General features: G+C 56.2%; 6 protein-coding genes across 6 annotated transcripts; 4 read left to right on the forward strand and 2 right to left on the reverse strand.

Annotated features, from left to right (window-relative positions):
* Positions 1-1,731: 1,731 nt before the first annotated feature.
* Positions 1,732-3,340, forward strand: CH63R_07500 (Septin; the record flags this gene model as incomplete). The annotated part of the gene is made up of 2 exons (XM_018302475.1): positions 1,732-2,201; positions 2,269-3,340. 2 exons carry the CDS (start codon positions 1,732-1,734, stop codon positions 3,338-3,340), a joined length of 1,542 nt encoding a protein of 513 aa, XP_018157253.1.
* A 1,147-nt stretch (positions 3,341-4,487) lies between these two features.
* On the reverse strand, positions 4,488-7,388 carry CH63R_07501 (Myb dna-binding domain protein; the record flags this gene model as incomplete). The annotated part of the gene is made up of 6 exons (XM_018302476.1): positions 4,488-4,662; positions 4,798-5,727; positions 5,786-6,740; positions 6,798-6,848; positions 6,907-6,972; positions 7,055-7,388. The coding sequence occupies 6 exons, from the start codon at positions 7,386-7,388 to the stop codon at positions 4,488-4,490; spliced, it is 2,511 nt and encodes an 836-aa protein (XP_018157254.1).
* Positions 7,389-8,413: 1,025 nt separating this feature from the next.
* CH63R_07502 (Nadp-dependent alcohol dehydrogenase-like protein) lies at positions 8,414-8,921 on the reverse strand (the record flags this gene model as incomplete). The annotated part of the gene is made up of 2 exons (XM_018302477.1): positions 8,414-8,786; positions 8,860-8,921. The coding sequence occupies 2 exons, from the start codon at positions 8,919-8,921 to the stop codon at positions 8,414-8,416; spliced, it is 435 nt and encodes a 144-aa protein (XP_018157255.1).
* A 1,260-nt stretch (positions 8,922-10,181) lies between these two features.
* On the forward strand, positions 10,182-11,876 carry CH63R_07503 (MYB DNA-binding domain-containing protein; the record flags this gene model as incomplete). Its single annotated transcript, XM_018302478.1, has 1 exon — positions 10,182-11,876. One exon carries the CDS (start codon positions 10,182-10,184, stop codon positions 11,874-11,876), a length of 1,695 nt encoding a protein of 564 aa, XP_018157256.1.
* Positions 11,877-12,891: 1,015 nt separating this feature from the next.
* Positions 12,892-14,135, forward strand: CH63R_07504 (40S ribosomal protein S4; the record flags this gene model as incomplete). Its single annotated transcript, XM_018302479.1, has 3 exons — positions 12,892-12,905; positions 13,094-13,516; positions 13,784-14,135. 3 exons carry the CDS (start codon positions 12,892-12,894, stop codon positions 14,133-14,135), a joined length of 789 nt encoding a protein of 262 aa, XP_018157257.1.
* Positions 14,136-19,161: 5,026 nt separating this feature from the next.
* Positions 19,162-21,200, forward strand: CH63R_07505 (Glycolate oxidase; the record flags this gene model as incomplete). The annotated part of the gene is made up of 4 exons (XM_018302480.1): positions 19,162-19,518; positions 19,572-20,253; positions 20,347-20,745; positions 20,800-21,200. The coding sequence occupies 4 exons, from the start codon at positions 19,162-19,164 to the stop codon at positions 21,198-21,200; spliced, it is 1,839 nt and encodes a 612-aa protein (XP_018157258.1).
* Between the last annotated feature and the right edge of the window lie 451 nt (positions 21,201-21,651).

Genomic DNA, 21,651 nt, shown 5'->3' on the forward strand with positions numbered 1-21,651 from the left:
TTGTCAGGAAGTACAGAGACGGATAGTACATAACTAGGTGCTGGGCAAGATAGGTAAGTAGGCTGGCCTTACGTTTGAAGGGCCCTGCGTTACGGCTGCAAACGCTCTCTCTCGTCTTTTCTTACTTTTCTTCCTTGCAAATACATACTTAGTTGCCATCACCACCTTGCATATGCCATGCGCCAGCGAACCTGACGAGAAAAGCAACAAACGGCCGTTGGCGCAATTGGCAAATCTCGAATTGCATTGCACTGCGTGCGGCACTGACCTCACTCTGGCCCCCGTCTCCTCTCACCTCTCACCCTCCTCCACTGGCATAATTACATTCACTCGTCGCTGCATCCATCCCGGCCTGCGGATACCACGTCCAAGGACAACCGCTCCCGCTTTGCTCTCGCCCGCCCTCTTTTGCAACCAACACATCATTGCCCTTCTTTCCCCCAAAGCCGACGACAACGACCCGACCGGCCCGGGCCTCTTCCCATCTTTCACTTAACTGCGCCTTTTCCCCTCGTCGACGCCTCTCTGTCCATCCCTCCTCGACCTCGACTGAGGTACGGATACCCAACCCTCCTACTCACACTTGCGCGCACATACGCACGCGCGGGCCACGGACACTCGACCATCCCCACGCGGCCACGCCTCGTCGTCCGATCTATATCATCACCCACCGCCCCGACTGTAAACTATCGTTGCGTTCGACCATCCATCCGACGTTTCTCCTGCTGCTGCTTGGGCCGAAGCATCTGCTTTCTTTCGACTGCGCCTGCTGCACGAGAATAGCAATCGTGCATCTACACTAGCCTCCAGCCATCATCCGCTTGGTACTGCCTTGGTAAGTGCATATAACGGCGACCAGATCGCGCCCGTCTCATCACTCCCCTTCTTCCTGCCTCCTTTTTACTGCCAATCTGCCCCTCCTTTGTACCCTTTGCAGACGGCAGAAATCCTGCATCAACGACGTCTGCCGTCCTTTGCAGTCAACCGGGACAAGCAGAAGGAGCTCGGGAGACAGCCGTGTCCATCAGGATTGGTTTCGACTTCAGAGCCACCCTGCTACGCACTGGTTCCTGCTCCGTCTGTTTCCCCTCTCGCGTAGGTAGTCTGACCTAACAATTGGCTCCCTCCCCCCTCTCCCAAACTCCCGCTCGCTGCCTTTACCCTGTCCCATCTTGCAGGCGCTGCCCAGCCAGGGAATCACCCGCTGTGACTCGCTGCACCCGCTGCGACAACGCCCTGCTGTTGGCTGAGAATGCATTTGGGCGGCTGGCAACTGCCTCGGGTCGCCTTGGTCGTTGCTTGGAAGCTGACCTCAATCTATCAGACACTCTTTTTCCGTCATCGTCTCGTGCAACCCATCACTCCCCCCCCCCCCCCCCCCCTTTTTCACTCTTTCCCGGGGAACTACCAAACCCCCTTCCGCCTACCACTTGCAATCACGAACACGAGCGAGAAAGCCAGGCAAGAACAAGCCCACTACTATCCATACAATATCAATTGCCAAGTCGCTACTCTTTCGACTTCGCGATCCTCACCATCGATCCACTCGACACTTGACGCACTTTCGCTAAGCGCTTCACGCTCGCCGTTTACACGCAACGCACGCGGAGAGCCCCAACAGCAACCAAACAATAGGCGCAACTGACGTAGTGTGGTCGCACATGTTGTTCGCCCACTCCGTTTGCGGCCTCCGACCCCGAAACATTCAGTTTATGCCTAGGACCCCAGATAATGAGCCAGGCCCGTCGCTCTAGCTTCGGTATGCTTCTCAGACGCTCCAAGTCCGGCGACTTGGGAAAGGGTGGTAAGAAGGCCCAAGCCCAACGCGAACAGCAGGAACGCGAGGTCGAACGCCAGCGCCAAGCTGCCGTTTCCAAGAACCCTCCCAAGCTCCCCGAGTTCTACAAGGTCAATGACCAGCTCTCCAACTCCATCCCCTCCGACCTTCGCGCCGAGGAAGCCTCCATCATGTCCGACCACACCATAGGCACCGCCTATTCCACTCGCCCTTCCATGGAGCCCGGTCGCAGTGGTGTGGGCTTCGTCCCTCCCATTCCTCCCATCCCGGCCAACGCCTATGATCCCTATGCTCGCACAGAGAGCATGACGCACCGCGGTCGGTACAGCTACGCTAGCAGCGCCATCAGCACGGTGAACAGCCCTAGAAGGGTTCGGAGAAGAAAGGATCCCACTCCATTCAAGTGAGTCCCCCTTCCGAGACAAGGCCCCGCGTATCCCGTCACCGAAGCTTACTAACCCCTCACTAAGCATCCTCGTCATTGGCACCCGTGGCGCTGGCAAGACTTCCTTTCTCGAATTCCTCAAGACCGCCCTGGCACTCCCGCCGAAAAAGCGATCCCGCCGAACCGAGGCAGAGGAAGACAGCAGCCCCCGGCCGCCTCCTTCTGGCAACTTCATCCCCCACTATCTTGAGACCGAGATTGATAGCGAGCGAGTCGGCCTTACAATCTGGGATTCGGAAGGCCTGGAGAAGAACGTTGTCGATCTCCAGCTTAGGGAGATGTCGGCCTTCCTGGAAAGCAAGTTTGAGGAGACTTTCACCGAGGAGATGAAGGTGATCCGATCGCCTGGTGTACAGGATACCCACATCCACGCCGTCTTCATGGTTCTCGACCCCGCCCGCCTCGACCGCAACCTCGCGTCGGTGAGAAGCGGTGTGTCGAATGGTCACAACGGCAAGTACGCGCCTCCCGCTCGCATCCAGGGTGGTTTAGACGAGGATCTGGACCTCCAAGTCCTCCGTACTCTGCAGGGCAAGACGACGGTCATTCCTGTCATCTCCAAATCCGATACAATTACGACCAAGCACATGAACGTCCTCAAGAAGACTGTTTGGGAAACCATCAAGAAATCGGGCCTGGACCCTCTCGAGGCTCTGGGCGTCGACGAGGATGATGACTCCACCAAAATCGAGGAGGAAGATGAGATCGCATCGGAAAATGAACAGGCCGTGTCTCACGATGAGGATGACTTCCCTTTTCAAGACCGTGAGCGTGCACCCTCTTCGCCAGGCTCAAAACGACTTTCCAGCTCGTCCATCCGTCAACACAAGGCGAATCAAGGGGCAAAGGCCGAGGAGATACCGTTCCTTCCTCTCTCCGTCATCAGCCCGGATCTGTACGAACCCGAGGTCTTGGGACGGCAATTTCCCTGGGGCTTTGCCGACCCCTACAACAAGGAGCACTGCGACTTCACCAGACTCAAGGACGCCGTCTTCAGCGAGTGGAGAGCTGAACTCCGTGAGGCCAGCAGGGAGCAGTGGTACGAGGGTTGGCGCACGTCGCGACTTAAGAACAACCCGAATGCCCGTCGACGATAGGCTGCTTCCAAACCAACCCGCAAGGTCCCCTCTTATGGACCACTGATACCCTTTCTCTTCTAAGTACACCGGTATTCCCAAGACCGGCTTTTAAACATGTTTCCTCCACTTGTTGTTTTTAAGATTTGAGAGCACCACGCAGCATACCCCTATTGTCCCGTTTTTCCTATGTCACATATTCTTACGAACTTCTATGGTTGGAAGGCATCCCGAAAACAGGCCGAAACGACAGCATCTTCAGGCCGAACTCGCATGACGAAAACCCTTTTGATATCCTCGGACGCTACCTTGCGATGGCAATCTCGGTCTGGCAAGGTGGCATTGTGTGGCATACCAGCATGTCCGACTCCCCATCATCGAGGGAGCTGGAGAGTGTGACGATTGCCAAGACTTCTGTTGCAGGAGAGGGATGCAAGACCTGTTTTGTGGTACATTTGCGCACCGAAAAAGCGCCACACCCGCTCCCTCACCGGCGGGGGTGACGATTCATTCTACCAGGCCCAATCTTTTTCTATTCTGCTTCAGTAACGACATTCGAGACCCCCGGGGACGAAGGAGCAGACTGAGGTTTGCAGGGGGTTTGTAAACAGTCAACAATCGGTTGGAGAGCAGCAGGTTGGTGGAGAAAGCCCTGTCGTTCGATTGGAAGAATAGGCTTGAGAGATACAGAGACACCAGTTGAGGTCAGTCACGGTGACCAACCAGGAGACGCCGGTCGACATCTGTAGGACAGCCTTGATAGGGACCGGATTTTCAATTCACGATTTCGATTTGTCTTCTTCGTCGAGGAAGGTCTCGCGGTTGCGCCTGGAAAGAAAGGACTGTAACTTGCCAATGTTTTTTGTGATTGTAACAGATGACCAAGCCCCCTCTGAGTGGTCGGCCTACTAACAATGCTGCCATTGCAAACGAACGCAACTTTTGTCCCACAAACGCCTCGGAGCCCAGTGAAGCGAAGCTCAAACAATGCATCTTTCCTGCCCCCTTATCCATGTAGCAATACAATAACAACAATTTTGCTCGAGGCCTCTTTCCGCTTCTAGAGTTCTCACCTGCTGCTACCGCGAGCCGTCCCGTATTCCCTGCGGGAAAGGCCAAGAAATAACGCAAGCAAAACCATCGGTGGCCATCAATGAAGAAACATCCTTTAAATGCCATGCTCCTCTTCGCCGAGGGGCACGTACTCGGTATGCATCGGGTTGCCGTCCGCGTCGACGTCGGCCTCCGTGCGATCCGGATTCTTACCGCGACTGATGAGGGCCTGCCGCTCCTTCTTGCCGAGGGCGATGCCGTCGAAGCCGGGGTAGAGGGGTAGGTCGGCTCTGCAAAACACGTCAGGACTACTATGGTTGGGTCTCGTTGGAACAAGGTTCAAGGATGAGGAGGGTAGGTCAAGGTGGGTGGGTGGGGGGAGGGGAGGGGCGGGCGGCGGAGAAGACAAAGGGCACACGACGTACTTCAGCAAGTCAACCTTGAGATTTCGCGCCTTGTCCCGGATGGCCTGCTGGTCGCGCGGGTGGTCAAAGATACAATCCTGCAGTACTTCGGGCCCCGGGTCGGAACCGCGGTGCTCGTGGAACTGGCGTTTGGCGATGAGCGCCCAGAGGCAATTGTGGTACTCAATGAGGCGAATAAGGCGCCGAGTGTCGCTGTCGGACCAGGGAACGCGTTGCTGCGGGCCGCGGGAGGCGGCGCGGCGGTTCATTTCACTGAGCTCGCGGAAGGAGGGGCCGCTGCTGTTTGTGCTGCTCGGCAGGGAGCTACGCGAGGAAGAGGAGGAGGAGGAGGGAAGGGGGGCGGAGCCGCTGGGCGGGATGGAGTCTGCCTGACGAGGGGCTGAGGATGATGGGGGTGGCGGCGGTGGAGGCGCTGCGGTGGACGATAGACGAATGCGCTTCCGGGGACGAGAAGGGGGAGGCGGCATATCACGGCGGTCGCGGTCGAGTTGAGCCCTGCGTCGTGGGTCGGGTCTGCGGTCGTCGTACTCGAAACCATCGTCGGTATCTTGGGACTGGGACTGGGGTTGCGTGCGTTTGGCGCCGTTGACGGGGGTGAAGCCAGAGCGGACGACCGGGGCGGCGGGGACATGATCGCTGCTGGAACCGACATCGGCGGAAGGAGGCTGGATGCTGTTGCGGGTGATTGCGGTACTGGGAAGGTCGGCGAGGATGCCCTCGATGTCCGTGGACGCGAGAGAGGGCTCGCGGCGGCTCTGTTCTTGGTCTTCCTCGTAGTCGTCGAGGCCGCCGTTGACGGTTGGTTCGCGAGTGGTGCCCCGTCGAGGGTTGGTCGAGACTAGGGATGCGCGGGGCGCTTGTGATAGTTGTTTCTGCTGGGAAAGCATTGCTAAGAGGTGTACATTGGGTCGTGAGAGCATGTCGTCATGCCTGGGAGCGCATTAGCATTTCGAGGTGCCAGGGCAACGGGGGAGAGAAGACGACGTACACGTCCTTCCGGACTATGTCCTGTGCCGCCATGGACGAGGCCAGAGAGTCTGGCGGTGAAGACTCCCTTGGTAACGGCGGCGAGTCCCTTAAGCCCTCTTCGATCTCGTCAATGATCTTGCCGCACCAGGCGGATATCTTGGTGGTGAAATCGTCCGCAGCTTTAGGATCACCTTGAGACCCATCGAGCGGTCTTTCGAGAGGGAAGTTGCCATCCAGAGCCCGAACGGCCTCGGCAACGCTCTTTCCACGGATGAGGTTGAGAACCGTCTGCGCTCTCTCGCCAAAATGTTCAGCCTTGCGACCCTTGATACCCTTGAAGGGTCCATTCTGCAGAGCTTCCACCGCATTGGCTGACGCCTCGGCGGCGCAGAAGATGTTGGATGCCACGTCGACCGGGCTCTGCCGCTCGTCTTCCAGATTGTTCAGGTTAATAATCAACCTGTGTGTCCGGATATCCAGCGCGAGATCGATGTCCTCCTCGGCGACAACCTCATGCCAGTCATCGCTGGGACAGAATGGCGCCGGGAAATCTTCGTCCAGACGCTCAAATAACCTGAAGAAATGACCATCCTGGCGATCCGCGACCGCCTCAGACAATGCTTCCAGCAAGGCAGTCGCGTTCGCCCCCACAGTGACGGCTCGGGCCTTGATCTCGCACTGCTCGCTGATGTGCCGAACGGTCTGGGGAAGGTCGATGAACAGCTCGTCTTGTTTCGCGAAGAACACCCTGGTGCCAAACCAATTGCGGCGGAGGACATCGAGCAGCCTGTGCCAGGACATTTTGCTTGGTTTGGGGTTCCGGAGCAGCCTCGCGAACCCCTCGGAGTTGTGCCAGAGGGAATCGAGGGCGTTCTCCTTAAGCTCGGCCTCCTCTCTGTCCTCCCTCTCGTCGGCTTCCTGTTCGGACGGGTCGTCGACGCCATCGTCCTCAACGCCCGGTAAATGCACCTGGCCTATGACTCGGTTAGTGCTGTGCCCGTAAGTTTCCAGGCCATAAAACTGCATCTCACCTTCGCGTGTGGCTCGCGCCGATAGCGACAGGTCTGGTGGCTGGGCTATGCCTAAGACAGCATGAGTTTCTGTGTTGTGAGAACGGAAAAGGGGGAAGAGCAAACGGACTCGAAAGCCGGGTATATCCAGGGGTCATAAATCTCTGAGTCCCCGCAGCGCTCTGCGATCCCATCTCTGTCGCATTGTCAGCGAACCAACCATCCACTTCTTCGTCTCACGGCACATATATCGAGAAGCGCGATGGAGAGTAACCCACCACTTTCGCTCGGCGGCGGACTCATGCTGCCCTTAAACACGTGTCGTGCATTGAAGCGTGCTGGCGGCTCGTTCCTGACCACTTCTTCGCCATCATCATCTTCTTCATCTTCCTCCTCAGCGTCCATCTCTTCTTCTGTGACGCTCGAAGGTATGACCTTCTCCTTGCCCCTGCTCCGTACCAGCCGGGATGTTGCACCTGCGATGGTGGCCAGGGCGGCGCGTTCCGTGGTCGTTGTGTCAGGGTCTACGCGACGTCGCGTCAACCTCGCCGAACGAGCGTCGTCGACGACAATCTGGTCCGGGGCACCTCGGCCCGCTCTTGTTTGCACCATGTCTGTGCTTACAGCCTGGTCGGTCAAGAATCGCAGCAGGACGCGTCACCGGCGCAAGGTGGTAAGAAGATGTAAAGGTAAACAAGTTCTAACCCTAACCCTGGTGAGCATGCAGATGAGGGTAGGTACCTAGGTACCTAAGTCGAGGCCATTAAGATGGATGCCTGAGGCAGGCATCACTTTACTGTACGATGTATTACCATTGTCAACAAGAGAGGGGTTTTAGGTTCAGACAATCAAGGTTGGCTCTCAACTCTGGAAACCCCTCTGTGGAGACGAATGAAAGAGATGCGATAGGGCAACTATACTGTTCGATTGAAATCGATGGTTTGTAGTCAAAGAGAGCAAGCTGCCTGGGCTTCGGTTGCCATGCCTGCCGTAGCTAGGTGGGTGAGCCTACCGGACGGACTGCAGTCAGTTTCTTTGGCGGGGGTGGCCAGGTTCAATCCGCTTCTTTACACGTGGCTGTAAGGCAAGGAAGAGAGGAGGCGATTGTTGCGGTACTGTCGGAGTCTATCATCGCCGTCAACGCACAGCCCAAGATCTTTCTACCGGGCATCAAGTTCTTCACTTCAATCGACTGTGCCTTGAGGAGACAGCACAGAACGGCATGGGCCGTCATGTTGCCTCTTTAGGCAAACAGCCCCAACGGCAGTGGCCGATCGTGTAAGCACATATGCCGACTTCTCGACGGCACTGGATCTTGGCCGTACGACGACAGGTTGCAAAGAGCTGTGGAGTCAAGCCGAGTTTGTCCCTGACAGGAGCTAATGCGTGTGTTGACGACTGTAAATGTCTATATCCACCATCTCTGCTGTCTTCTCTGGAGACAAGACCAAATAAACACCTTTGGATGGAAAACTGCATATTGTATCCCGGAGAACACTGCTATCGCAACCCGCTCGTCAAGAGTTCACTACTGTTTCTTTGCCGTCTTTTTGGCAGAAACATCTGGCCCAAAAAGCCCTAGAAGGTAGGCTGTCCTTGTCAGACAGAGGAAAGCCTAGGACGGTTAGAAAGACAGCTCATGAAGGGATGAGTGGGTGGTGGGTGGGCGGTCGCACTGTTACTCCCACATTGCCCCAGGTCAGGGCATTCCAATGTGCAACATCGAGGAAGCGACCGAGGCCCAGAACGTTATAGCAGACGTAAATGTGGCCAATGTCCGCTATCCAAAGAGCTACTAGGTAACCGCGTACGACCTTGATCTCGCTCGTGAAATTCAGCACCGCAAGCCCAACCATGGCCATGAGCAGGTAGATATTGCCGAGCTGGAGGGCCACGAGACGGTCGTTGTCCGACACCGGCAAGGGCGGGACGGTGGAGCTGGCGCTCCCCACGATCTGCTCGGATATGAACCAAGCCGGGTTGATCACGGCGCCCAGGAAACCGCCGACGCTTGCGATGTTCAATTCATTAGTTCAGTCACGCCGGGTGAGGAAACAGGTAAGAAAGGACGGGATACACGTACAGCGAGATGGGCTCGAAGACGGTAAAGACCAGCCGAGGGAAGGCCGGAAGAGCAGATGCCATGACGAGAACGGGAAAAGTATGGGAAAAGCACGATCGACGGATGTGGTCATGTATCACAGGCTGTTGCGGACAGACAGAAAAGGGATGAATGGGTGGAGGGTCCCCGCGGCCGCGGCCGTCAAGTGGTCCAGAAGGATTGGGTGGACAAGCAAGGATCTAGAGGAGGTGGCCGAATGGTGGAGGGACGAGTTGCAACGCAATTGACGTGAACGAGACTTTGGGAGACGGTTGTCTCGCTATGAGGTGCAGTGTATTGTAATGCGGTCGTTGAGCGCTCGGAGAAAAGGAAGGGGAGGGGACGACTCGCGAGCTTGCAGACGCATGTCAATTCGAGCGGCGCGTGTCTTCGGCACTTTGGCGAACCTTGCTTGCCCTGAATTGAGGTTAATTACGCGTGCCCCAATTCAGGCTCAGGAGAAAAGGAGGGGGGTATCATTGGGGTGAACCCAAGGTGGGACGAGAGACGTGCACGGTGAGCCATCCAGTCTACCAAAGTCAACTTGGCCTGTGTGCCTCCCTCCCTGTCTTGCTTTCCCCCTTGGGCTGATTAGGCAGCCACCGCCCCCCCTTCCTCAATGTTTGTTGGCTGAGGCTTTGCGGAGCTGCCATCTGGTTCAGGAGCTCGCTCTTTGCCTTCGAGGGCAGCTGAAGCCGCGGTCAGCGAGTTATCTTGGAGCTCTCAAGTGAGGCTGCTCGGCTGCTCTCCGGTCTTGAAACATCGACCAACGATAACTCTCCATGTATTTAAGTTACTTGGCGCACTCAATGTTACCGCTGGGCCATAGCAGCAAGTACTACCGTCCCGACCGCGCTAGTCTCATTTGCCGCTCTTCACGTGGAGACATCTTCACGTGGAACTCCCGTCGTGGACGAATCCCTCCGGGAGGAGCCCTGCAGCTTGCTATTCGGCGTGGGAGTCTTTTGTTGAAGCCCGTATGTCTGCCAGACTGGGCCCTGAAATGGCTGCATGTCATTTGCTAGCTCTTGTACCCTTGGCCTCCACCTTTCCGTCACTCACTGCGAATGCCTCTGCTACCTGATTGAAGTATAGACTTGATTCTTCTTGAGCCCTACTCCTCTTCCTCCTTCACCTACTCCTCACCACTCAGTCTTCCCACGTCGTACTTCCACTATCGACGCCACTGCCAGTGTCTCTCCTTCCTCCCCCCGCCTCTTTTCGTTTCTTTTCTCCTCTTCATCAGAATTGTTTCCTACCTCCAATTTCGAACCAAATGCCCACTCCGACCCCTTTCGCCCACGATGGCCTACATCGAGCCACGCCTCATCCACCTGCTGAACGATGCGACCACGCCGCAGCTCGCTCACGCTGATCTCCCGCCTCTTCGCCTGGCCTTCTCCCGCCCCTCCGAGCGACCTTTTCCCCTCGAGCCTGACACGAGCCATCGCGAAGACCAGTCCAACGGGCCGTCCCTCGCCACCAGCCATGGGGCCCTACCACCCAATGCTGGAATCATCGATGACGGCTTCTTGGTACGGGAATCGAGAAAGGATGATGATTTCGCGTTGGATAGGGTAACGGTTAACGGCTCTACCACTACGCACTTACAACTACGCCTACTCCTTGGCGAAGATCGAGACGCGACAGACTCCTCCTTCTCTCTAAGCAAAATTCTAGACGAGGTGCCCGATAACAGCAAAGATGACACGGCCACGAAGAAGAGACACCGCACCATCACTGCCAAGGACGATTTCGTACAACTTCCACAGCCGGTCAAGAAACAAAAACCAATTCAGCCACAGGTCATGCCGGCTATGCCGCCCATCATCAATGGCTTACACGAACCTCCCCCCGATGCTGCTCTCTTCCCGCCAATTGCCTCCAACGACTTTAATGAACCCGAGAGCAATCAACTGAAGCCGATACGAGACTTCGCTCCTGCGCCTGAAGAAAAAGAGACAGAGAGACTAGCTGAGACCGAGTCGACGTCGGCAAAGAATGCAAAAGCCAATGGTGGCAAAACCAGAAAGAAGGCCATGAAACCGAGGAGGAAGTGGTCCGAGGCCGAGACGAATCACTTGCTTCTTGGGGTTAATCGCCACGGCGTCGGCAAATGGACCGACATCCTTGCGGATCCCGACTTCAACTTCAACGATCGCACTGCGGGCGACCTCAAGGATCGATTCCGTACCTGCTGTCCGAATGAGCTGCGTAGGAGCAACAGTGACCCCAAGATTGCGTCTTCCGCGGTGCCGCCAACGACCTCGACCGAGGCGAAGACGAAGGCGAAGACTGGGCTCTTGTCCGAGAACATACTCATTGCCCAGGAAGAGCCCATCTTGGGGGACCAACAGATGACGCAAGCCGAATTGGACGCGTTCCCCAAGATGAAGAAGAGTCGGGCTCATCGGAAAAAGCTGGAGGACTTGGCCGAGCTGGGCATCCACGGACCGTTCAAAAAGTCTCACAGGCGTGAACGGCGGCCTTTCACAGACCAAGATGATAAACAGATACTCGAAGGACTAGACAAATACGGGCCTGCCTGGACCAAGATTCAGAGAGACCCACGCTTCAGTCTCTCGGGACGGCAACCAACAGATCTCAGAGATAGGGTGCGGAACAAATACCCTAGTGTGTACGCAAAGATTGAGAAAGGCTTGTTTCAACCCCAGGATGGAAGAGGAAGTGATATCCTCGAGCCCACTGTCAGCATGAGCATCGCCAACAATTTCCAGTCGAACAGACCGCCCCCAATGGAGGCGACATTGAACCGGAGCAATTCCAAGGAGGATTTGCCCAGATGGCCACTATCTGTCATTGATAATGGGGAATTGCCCGTTGTCCCTCAGGCCTTTGACTTTGGCGAAACGACAACAGCCGCGTTTATGGGCAGCGCGGGTGAGATGGACATCTCTCGTCTGTTGTTGGACGACTCGCAGGTTGGAAGCTCGGCGCGGTATGCGCCTGATCAGACATCTGACTCGATGTCGCCCTGATTGATTTGTTGTTGGGAATCGGGCGCCGAGAGAGGCTGTTGTGGAGTCAGCTGCGCGATGACTCTCGACATATTTTCGATGACCGGAGATTTCCTCACAGACGCGATATTAACGCATGCTTTGCACATATACACCAGGTGTTTGCCTGGAAACCGGAAATGCTGGGGGTTTTCATGGAACTTTTAGAATCAAAAAGCGTCGCGGGTTGTTTTCTTGCGTGGCGTACATGGGGGTGGGGACGGGGCGCTTTGCTGCCTCGAAGTTCGTTTCTGGACACTGAACCAGGATAGTATTTCCGTAATTTTGTCACGGAGACCAGGCGCGTAATCGGATACCTCAGATCAAAGATGGGGAAAAGGAATTAGGGAGGTTAGACGGCGAACTACAGTCGCTTCTTCTGCACAAGATCGTGAGCCCCCCGCAGCACCACTGCTCCGAAACCTGGAACCGGCTGTTCGATGTTCGAGTAGAAGGTCAAGAAAGCCATTGTGAATTGAAGCGTCCGTACCAATCGCCTGATGGTTACAGCCTTGACCTGCGTCTGTGCTTTTTAGGCCTTTCAAGCATCAGAATACTTTGAACAATCGGCCATCTCATGGTGAGCCTAGGTAAGCCTGATGCCGTCGAGGTGCATGCATCCCGGGCGGGACTCGTTTGCGTGGGTTCACCATTCCTTTCCGTCGTCCTGCTCCGCACATCAAAGGCCCCACCGCGGCCGAAAACCCGGTAGCTACCCAGTGGGCAACAGATTGGGACAAAGGCACACGGACCACCTCGCTTATGACAGCCACTGGGCAGCACCGGATTATCGAAGCCCCGCCCCTCTCGCTGACGGCCCGCCTGCCACCCACAGAAAGCCGTAGGGTTCGAAAAACCTAGCGTAGCACAGGAAGAAGGATTTTGGCCCTTTCTCTCCTGTACTCCACGTCCCGAGACCGAAATTTGTGTATTCTCGACTTCGACCTTCACACCCACCGACCAGATACCCCCATAGACTAACCGGCAGTCAGACAAGATGGGCAAGGGACTGTAAGTATTGATCATACTCCGTCTGAATCAATCGCGACGTCGATGTCTAGTCAATCCATCTGCCGCACGAGAAGAGGCTGGAAGAAGACAGGAGCCACTTGACGTCGGCGAAAAGATTCATGGGCACAACGACAACTGCGATCGTCGCGACATCGAAAGGAAAAAAGAGTCTGACAATGCCCTCACAGCAAGAAGCACCAGAAGCGCCTTAGCGCGCCTTCGCACTGGCTCCTGGACAAGCTGTCCGGAACCTACGCGCCCCGCCCCTCGGCCGGTCCTCACAAGCTCCGCGACTGCCTGCCGCTCATCGTCTTCCTGCGCAACCGTCTCAAGTACGCGCTCAACTTCCGCGAGACCAGGTCCATCCTGATGCAGCGCCTCATCAAGGTCGACGGCAAGGTCCGCACCGACATCACCTACCCCGCCGGCTTCATGGACGTCATCACCATCGAGAAGACGGGCGAGAACTTCCGTCTCATCTACGACACCAAGGGCCGCTTCACCGTCCACCGGATCCAGGCCGAGGAGGCCGAGTACAAGCTCGGCAAGGTCAAGCGCGTCCAGCTCGGCCGCGGTGGAATCCCATTCTTGGTCACGCACGATGCGAGAACGTGAGTCTCATCACCTGTTCTGTCAGCCATCATTCAGCCGTTGGATCAAGCTTTGGTCGATTCGCTATCACCCCCAAAGTACTCTTGTTGCATCTATTTCCTGAAACATAGTCTTCACTCCCCCTTGAGGGAGGAAGCGGAAGCAACGTTAAAAAGACGAAAACTTGGTCGATAACGAAGCAAGAGATTGGAGCTGCGAACATCCGACGGCTGTAATGTATTCCCCTTCACCAAACCCCCTTTGCTGACTCGATTTGCTCTTTACAGCATCCGCTACCCTGACCCCCTCATCAAGGTCAACGACACCGTCAAGATCGACCTGAAGACTGGCAAGATCCAGGACTTCATCAAGTTCGACACTGGCTCCATTGCCATGGTCACCGGTGGTCGCAACATGGGTCGTGTCGGTGTCATCACTCACCGTGAGCGTCACGACGGAGGTTTCAACATCGTCCACATCAAGGACGCCATTGACAACACCTTCGCCACCCGCGAGTCCAACGTCTTCGTCATCGGCTCTGAGAAGCCCTGGATCTCCCTGCCCAAGAGCAAGGGTGTCAAGCTCACCATCGCTGAGGAGCGTGACCGCCGCCGCGCCAACGCCCTCGCTGGCAACTAAGCTTTTCGCCTCTCTCGGAAAAGAAAGGATTCGTAAGCGGAAGTCTGCTGCGTGTGTGTGAGGATGCCGTTCTTGTCAAGAAGTTGACTGACGGGCCATCCGAGCCACATTTTCGTGATGTCTATCCAGGACGAAAACGGTTATTTGGGTCGGGCAAAATGGGATTGAGCATGATCAAAAGAATTACGGAGTCTAGGGCTGATTTTAGAGTTGTCGGCTTTGACTACCCCCGGCAGATAGCTGTACTGCGGCCAATACCAAGCCATTGAAGGTCACTCTTCCGCCCAATCTTGAGTTCCCATATATCATTCGCTTCTGTTTGAAAGTGACGTCCCTTTATGTGACTAGGTCATGGATGGATCATGTATTTCGCGTCTGGTCTTGATCCCCAAATCGCCTAGAGCCCCGTGTGTCATCGAAAGGGCCTTACTAGGTCACTACGGCATCAACGAGCCTGCTCCGGCCACTCACCTTTTCCCAGCCTGCATGAAAGGATCCTTCGCCTAGCTAGCCAGCCCGCCCAGGCCTCTGGAGAGATGGCGCCCGAGGGCGCCAACAGCTCCAATCCCTTGGCTCTTTCCTTTCTAGAGGCCTTAGGTTGATCTCTGTCCAAAAGCCCCCACGGAACCTGCCTTCCACACCACGCACGACTGGAAACGCGGCCACCCACGTTGATTCTCCAAGGGGGGTTTTCTTGGTGATTCTCGCGTCTCGGTCGGCGAGGTCAGATGTTGTCATGTATCAAAAATCATCCATGGGCTTCGAAACCCTCTCGGATCTGCGGCGGCCACGGCTCGCCCGTGGCTCTAAGACGATGGGCAGCCGCGGTTTCGTGTTTCCCTGGGAAGAGCTGATGATGTCCTGAGCCGCCGACCTCACGCGGGGTCGTTTTTTTGGTAACATGCAGCGGCCAACGTAGGCCGGCAAGTTGTATCCCTAGACTGGGGGTTGAGCACAGCAGCAAAGCGGTCGAAAAGTTTCGTTCCCGCCCATAGAAACACCCCAACAGGACAGTCAGAATGCTTGTAAAGACAAACGTGATAGGGCAACCGCTTGAAGTCACCCTCTTCGAAGAGCCTCTCGGAATGTTCCTGTGCGTCGTGACTGTGGAACACCCCGCCCCTTTCGTCTCCCCCCCCTTTTACCCTGCCGAGCCACCCGCGCGGCCAAACACTTGTGTCACGGCCAGGGCGCTATTTCGACAACGACCATTCTCTTTCGTGCTCACCCCGCTCCTGATGAAGCCATTGGGAAGCTGACAGTGTCGTCATACTCCCCATCTCTTAGGTTTTGGGATACAGGCTGGACTCAAAGACTGTGGGACTGAGGAATGCCCAACATAACAGGTTCACGACTCACAACTGATCGCCAGTGACCTCTTATTCTGTCGTGGATGGGATGCCGCCGCGGAAACCGCCCTGGTTGCTGAGCGTCCTGCAGCGAAAAAAACCATGTTCCGTGGGCCATCGCTCCTTCGGGCAATTCTTCTTACCGCCGCGCATGAGACATTGGTAGCCAGTGAGAGGCAGCGCACTGGGAGATGACAATGCCAGTGGCCCCCCCAACATGCCCATTCTTCCCTCCCCCGCCCGTTCCAGAACCTAGGGGGCAGTCGGGGCACGCGGACACTTGGAACCATCAAGCCCGGCCTGGGCAAGAACTTCAAGCTGGGGCTTTCTCACCCACTTTGTTCCAATTGTGGCTCGCGGTAATGGTTAGAGGCTCTATTACTGCCATGTCGGCCTGGAATGAAACGCGCGAAGAGAGATCATGGCCAAAGTCGAAAAGCCACCGGGAAATGGCGAATAGAACGGGGGGGGGGGCAAGAGGCTCTGTGTTGCTTCAACCCTCGTTTGGTGGTGGTGTGCTGCACGAGCTCGTCAGGAGGACCCTGGCCGTGGAGAAAGATTCGCCGACGCACGACTAGTGGTGTGTAAGCCATTATCCGTCAAGCCGTCGGATACGAGGGGGGGGGGGGGGGGGGGTAATTATTCCACGTCAATGATGCGCCGTTCGCTATATCTGGACGGGAGTCACAGAACTAATAATGGCGGTCTCTCTCTCAGTCTTTGGCAAAGGAGAATCAGCGGACAACGGCTGGGAAAGACGAACTGCTGCTCTTGCGCCAGAACCGCGCGAACCAGGAGACTCACAGAATGCTTGTCGGGGGGCGGTTCAAGATATCCATCGCCGGCTTCCCTGCCTGGGCTATCCGATTTCCTTTTTGCAAGATCCCCTGGGGGTCCGATTCAGCTCCCAAGCTAGGCCGATCATCGTACCCCCTCGATGGTTGGGGTTTGCAGGGCGAGCGGCAAGGGGGGTTGCGTTGCAGCATGGAGGGCACGCGCCTAGCGATGCACCGAAAATCCTTCGAGCAGGTCGGCAAGAGGGCTGAGTGGGCGTTATGCCAGCCTACCTACACACTGTTATTGTCCATACGAGCGTAAAGACGCACAGCTCTGGGACGAGAACGGAGTGGTCGAAACCCTCCCTCCTCTCCTTTGAAGTAGTTCTACGAGACCGGTGAGGATGCTGCCCGAGAATGCGTGTCTGTCCGTCGCGCAGTCATTTGCGAGGCCTGACCTCGCGTTTCACCTTACGGCGGCCAGTCCGGGGTATCGCGCAAACAGTTCCACACGACGCATGCAGCTGGGGTCACGTCGCTGACCTACCCCGACTTCGTGAGTGTGACACGGCGAGTGACTCCCAGCGAGCCTTCGTGGTATGAGCCGACGTTGCTGCTTACCACCTCTTTGTTGCAACATCAGAAACACTATTGGGCTTATGTCATTTCTGCGTCCCGAGTGTCAGATGACGGAAACACAGTTGCCGATCGAGAGCCGATGGAGAGACTCTAGAGTCCTGAACGTTGTCGAGTGCACATCAGCCTCCGTCCCGGTCAACCCATCGGAGGCGGGTTTCTGGGTACTTGAGTCGGTGTTTTAGGGTGGACTGCTTCTGTTCGTCCTGGCCATGTGGCCCCCTTCCGTGTCCGGTGTTGTCCGGTGATCCACCCGCCAGAGTGTCTGCGACCTCACAGCGTTGCGCGGAAGAAACCTGGCCGTGTATGTAACGAGCCTGAACCCCATAAACTGGAGCCAGCATTCCACCAGACCTGGGCAGAGAGCCGCGAAGCGGCAACCGTCCCGAGTGTCTTGTCGTGCTCGACCGGAGGCCAACGGACCTGCGTCCTCGGCGTCCACCGCGTCCACCGTTGGCTACCGTTACCCCTCGCGAGCCCCACTGCGGGCTGTACACCGACAAAGCCCGGTGCGCGGGGGTTCATCAGAACTCGGGCCCTTTTGTTGCTCACCACTGCAGCAAAGGCGGGAAACCGTGGTCATGGGAAGCGCTTAGATTTTCTCAGCCCCCTGCGCTTCCCCCTCCCCCCCTGTTCATCGTCGTCGTTGAGGACAGTATGCTGATTGGAGGTCCAAGGGTTGCGGCCTTGCCTTGCCCCAGCTATCCATGTTGCACCAGAGTGAGAGAGCGCCCAGAGCAAGGACATTGATGGCTATCTCGGGCCACGCGGTCTCCCGACCTCTCTTGAGTTGGTCGATCGATTTGGCCGTTGCTGGTGATTCCCGGTAACTCTTGCCAAGGGCTTGATTACGTCGGTGTAAATGCCAATAGAGAGAGGGTGGGATGTCGTTGGTAATCTGACTTCAAGCAGGCCAGCAACCGTGGAAGCTTGTTGCTGCCCCCATCCATCGTGCCCCCAGGCTTCCAAGCCACCCCACGGAACGGGGGTCACGTCTGCATCACAGCCCACATCGGTTTCTGGTGATGACGTGAAAGCCTTTGTCGTCTTCCACTCTCGGTATCATCCTCGTGCCCTTCTGGTCCTCCAGACTTTGCCTTCTTTTCCGTGTCGACTCCGATACCCCTGCTGCGGCTTGGTGGGTTGAAGGCGTCACTCAGCGTCACGAGACAGCCCCCAGTGGCAAGGGAATCGAGAGCGTCAAGTCGAATTCTGTTATTGTCTGTTCTGCCGAGTCCGGGCTGGCGTGTGCTTCGCCGGGGAGGACTGGCTTCGGAACTGTCCCCGCCTATTCTCGGTTGTGCCCCCAAGGTCCAGGCCCGATGTCGTCCGCTTCGTCGTGTCTACGGTAAGTTGCAACAAGACAGTCCCAGTTCGCTGCTCCACCTGGAGGGCTCACACTAGCTGTACTGGTGCTAGCTAGCAAACAAACAGGGTACTCCCAAGTACACACCTAGTCGAGCACCAATCCAGCATCCCACCTTCGCTGACGCCTCCATCTATGCTCGCTCGCCGGCCATGCTTCTCGTTCCTCCCAGGCCTCCGCCATTTTTGTCTCTTGACTTTTTCGGCCAATATTCTGCCTTTCGGGTTCGTTGATTGGTTGAGGAGAGCGGTCGTCTATCCACACACTGCCTCTGCCCTGGCTGCACCTCGTTGCAAAGTGGGAAACGGTACGTTCAGATACTTTGACGGTTGGGTCACGCTCTCGACTCCTGTCACAGGAGAGAGGGCAAAAGCATCGTTATTAAAGACGAAGGGCCCCGTTGTCATCCACCATATCCACATGCCCCAACATTTGGTTGCTTAGTTCCCTTTCGTGGTCGATTGCGACATTGGCCGTCGACTGGGTTCTTGGGGAGACGATTCGTTCGCTTTCTTTCGTTTAAATATAAACCTCCTGTCGTCCTCTTTCTCTTTCTGCCAGGCTCGTGTTCTGACTTCGGTTGTCACGGACTCGTTTCGCACAACCTCCCGCATAGACGATTTACGAACACAACCACAATTCCTTTCGCCCGACGGACGGCCTCCTCGGCACATTGCTAGCTTACGAGATAACCGGAAGTACCGTGAAGTTGCGACTTCGAAAACACTCGCGGTCGAAGCTCGCAGCATACGTCCTATTGCCACCACCAAGGGGGGAACTAGCACAAATCCCAACGCCGACGCAACCCATAGCGTAACCCTGCCCACTTTCAACCATTCCGTGCCCCCGGTCATACTGTAGGCCAATAACAAGCAGCAGCCGGATCTGCGTTCGTGTAAATGTCCGTCGCCTGCATGTCGGCCAGATATTCTGCGAGGCCCTTTTTGGGCCAAGGCTTGAGGACCCAACTCGTGCCGTCTGCCACCCGTGCTGTTCGGAGCTTCTCGGCAACGACCGCTCGACGGAGCGGCACCCGAACCAACACCGACGGTTCAGTCAACACCGCGCAAGGAGGCTGGAGCGGAAAGTCGGTGTTGGCGGTGGCATTAGCCACGGGGACTGTCGGATGGGGTCTCGCCAATTCGGTCAAAGACAATTCCGCCAGTTCGGGCTTTCTTCCACTGGGTGGCGGGCTGCTCTCCACGGATGGCCAATCTCGCCCGATAAACTACGCCACCATGGCCGAGATGGAGCAGGTCGGTTGTCGTCTGTACCCTTGATGTATTGCGGTTATTAACGTCCGGGGCAGGCCCTGAAGGAAATTCGACAGGAGCTGAGCGGCGAGGACATCATCTCCACAGATCCGGAAGACTTGCACGCACACGGGTATTCCGAATGGTCGTCGACCAACCCTGACGGTCTGCCAGTTGCCGTCGCATACCCCCGCTCAACAGAGCAGGTGTCGGCAATTGCCCGGGTGTGCTTCAAGTATAACGTTCCCATCATCCCTTACTCGGGAGGCTCCAGTCTGGAAGGGAACTTTTCGGCGCCTTACGGGGGAATCAGTGTCGACTTCGCCTTCATGGACCAGATTCTCTCGTTCAATAAGGATGACATGGACATTGTCGTACAGCCTAGCATCGGATGGCAGGATTTGAACGAGAAGCTCGCCAAGATGGAGAGCGGTCTCTTCTTCCCCATTGACCCAGGTAAGAAAGGGATCAACGCCGTGTTTCTGGTACCGAGATCTCGATGGCTGACCTATAGGAAAGGCCCAAGTGCGAAGATTGGCGGAATGGTCGGTACCAACTGCTCGGGAACCAATGCGGTTAGATACGGCACCATGAAAGACTGGGTAATCAACCTCACTGTTGTGTTGGCAGACGGCACCGTGGTCAAGACGCGACGACGCCCGAGGAAGTCGTCTGCTGGCTACAATCTCAACAGTCTGTTTGTTGGTTCCGAAGGAACACTGGGACTTGTTACTGAAGGTACGTCAAGTCGCCTTTTATTCCTGCGCTGTCTTGATTTGCCGATCTAGAATTCCGGCTTGTTTCCTCGGCAAAGTATTGACAAAGGCATAGCGACGCTCAAGCTCGCGGTGGTTCCTGAGGACTTCTCGGTTGCAGTGGTGACGTTCCCGAGCATTAGGGATGCCGCGGCAGCAGCAGCAGAAGTGATGCGGAACGGCATCCCCGTGGCGGCCATGGAAATCATGGACGAGGTCCAGATGAAGGTTGTCAACATGGGCGGTGCAACGGCCCCCCGTGTTTGGCAGGAACTTCCGACGTTGTTCTTCAAATTCTCGGGTACCAAGGCCGGCGTCAAAGAGAATATTGGTCTCGTCCAGAAGATTACCAAGGGCCACAAAGGTGGGAACTTCGAGTTCGCCAAGGACTCCCTGGAGCAGAAGTTGCTGTGGTCTGCCCGTAAAGAGTCCCTGTGGTCCATGTTGGCACTGAGAAAGGAAGGAGAAGAAGTTTGTGAGTTGCCGCAAGGGTCCCAGTGCATGAGCCACGTTAACTAACACCGGATAGGGAGTACGGATGTTGCGGTTCCCTTCAGCCGCCTGGCTGATCTGATCGAGATCAGCAAGAAGGAGATGGACGACATGGGCCTTTTTGCGAGCATCCTGGGCCACATTGGCGACGGAAATTTTCATGAGAGCATCATCTACAACCGGACGAATCCCGAAGAGCGGGAGAAGGTTGAAAAATGCGTTCACAACATGGTGAAGCGGGCAATCGACATGGAGGGAACGTGTACCGGCGAGCATTCGATCGGTTGGGGCAAGAAAGAGTCACTTCTCCTCGAAGTTGGCCCCGACACTCTCGACGTGATGAGGTCGATCAAGCGCGCGCTGGATCCAAAGTGGATCATGAACCCTGGCAAGATCATCGACATTCCCGAAGGCTCGAGAACGAACTTGAGCGTCTAGACGATGATCTTCCTGCTGCTTTGTCTAGAGTCTCGACATGGCCGACGTGACTGTATCTATCTTTCATGGTAGTTGGAGCTATGATTCGGGTGAAGACGCATCAGACAGCAACTCGAATTTCTAACCCAGGGGAAGAAGGATACTGTAATATCAGTCAAATAGGCTCACAGAAGGACGAGTACGCAATGCATACCGGGATAACACTCAGGGGCGATGCTATTAGTGATAGCAGAGGCATTGGGATACGGAAAACAAAAGTCTGGATGGAGCCTACATGTTTTGATTAAGTCTCAAGAATCATATAACTCAAAACTGACTAGGTACCGTCTCAGCTTTATGACGGCAGGTTTGTGAACGGATAGACAATTTAATGACGCTCCATTAAACAGATGCGAGTGGGTTCTAGACTGCCGAAATCGTCAGACGGTGGTAGCAGTTACCTAGAGATATG

Source organism: Colletotrichum higginsianum, chromosome 5, assembly GCF_001672515.1.
Source record: "Colletotrichum higginsianum IMI 349063 chromosome 5, whole genome shotgun sequence".
Lineage (NCBI taxonomy): Eukaryota > Fungi > Ascomycota > Sordariomycetes > Glomerellales > Glomerellaceae > Colletotrichum > Colletotrichum higginsianum.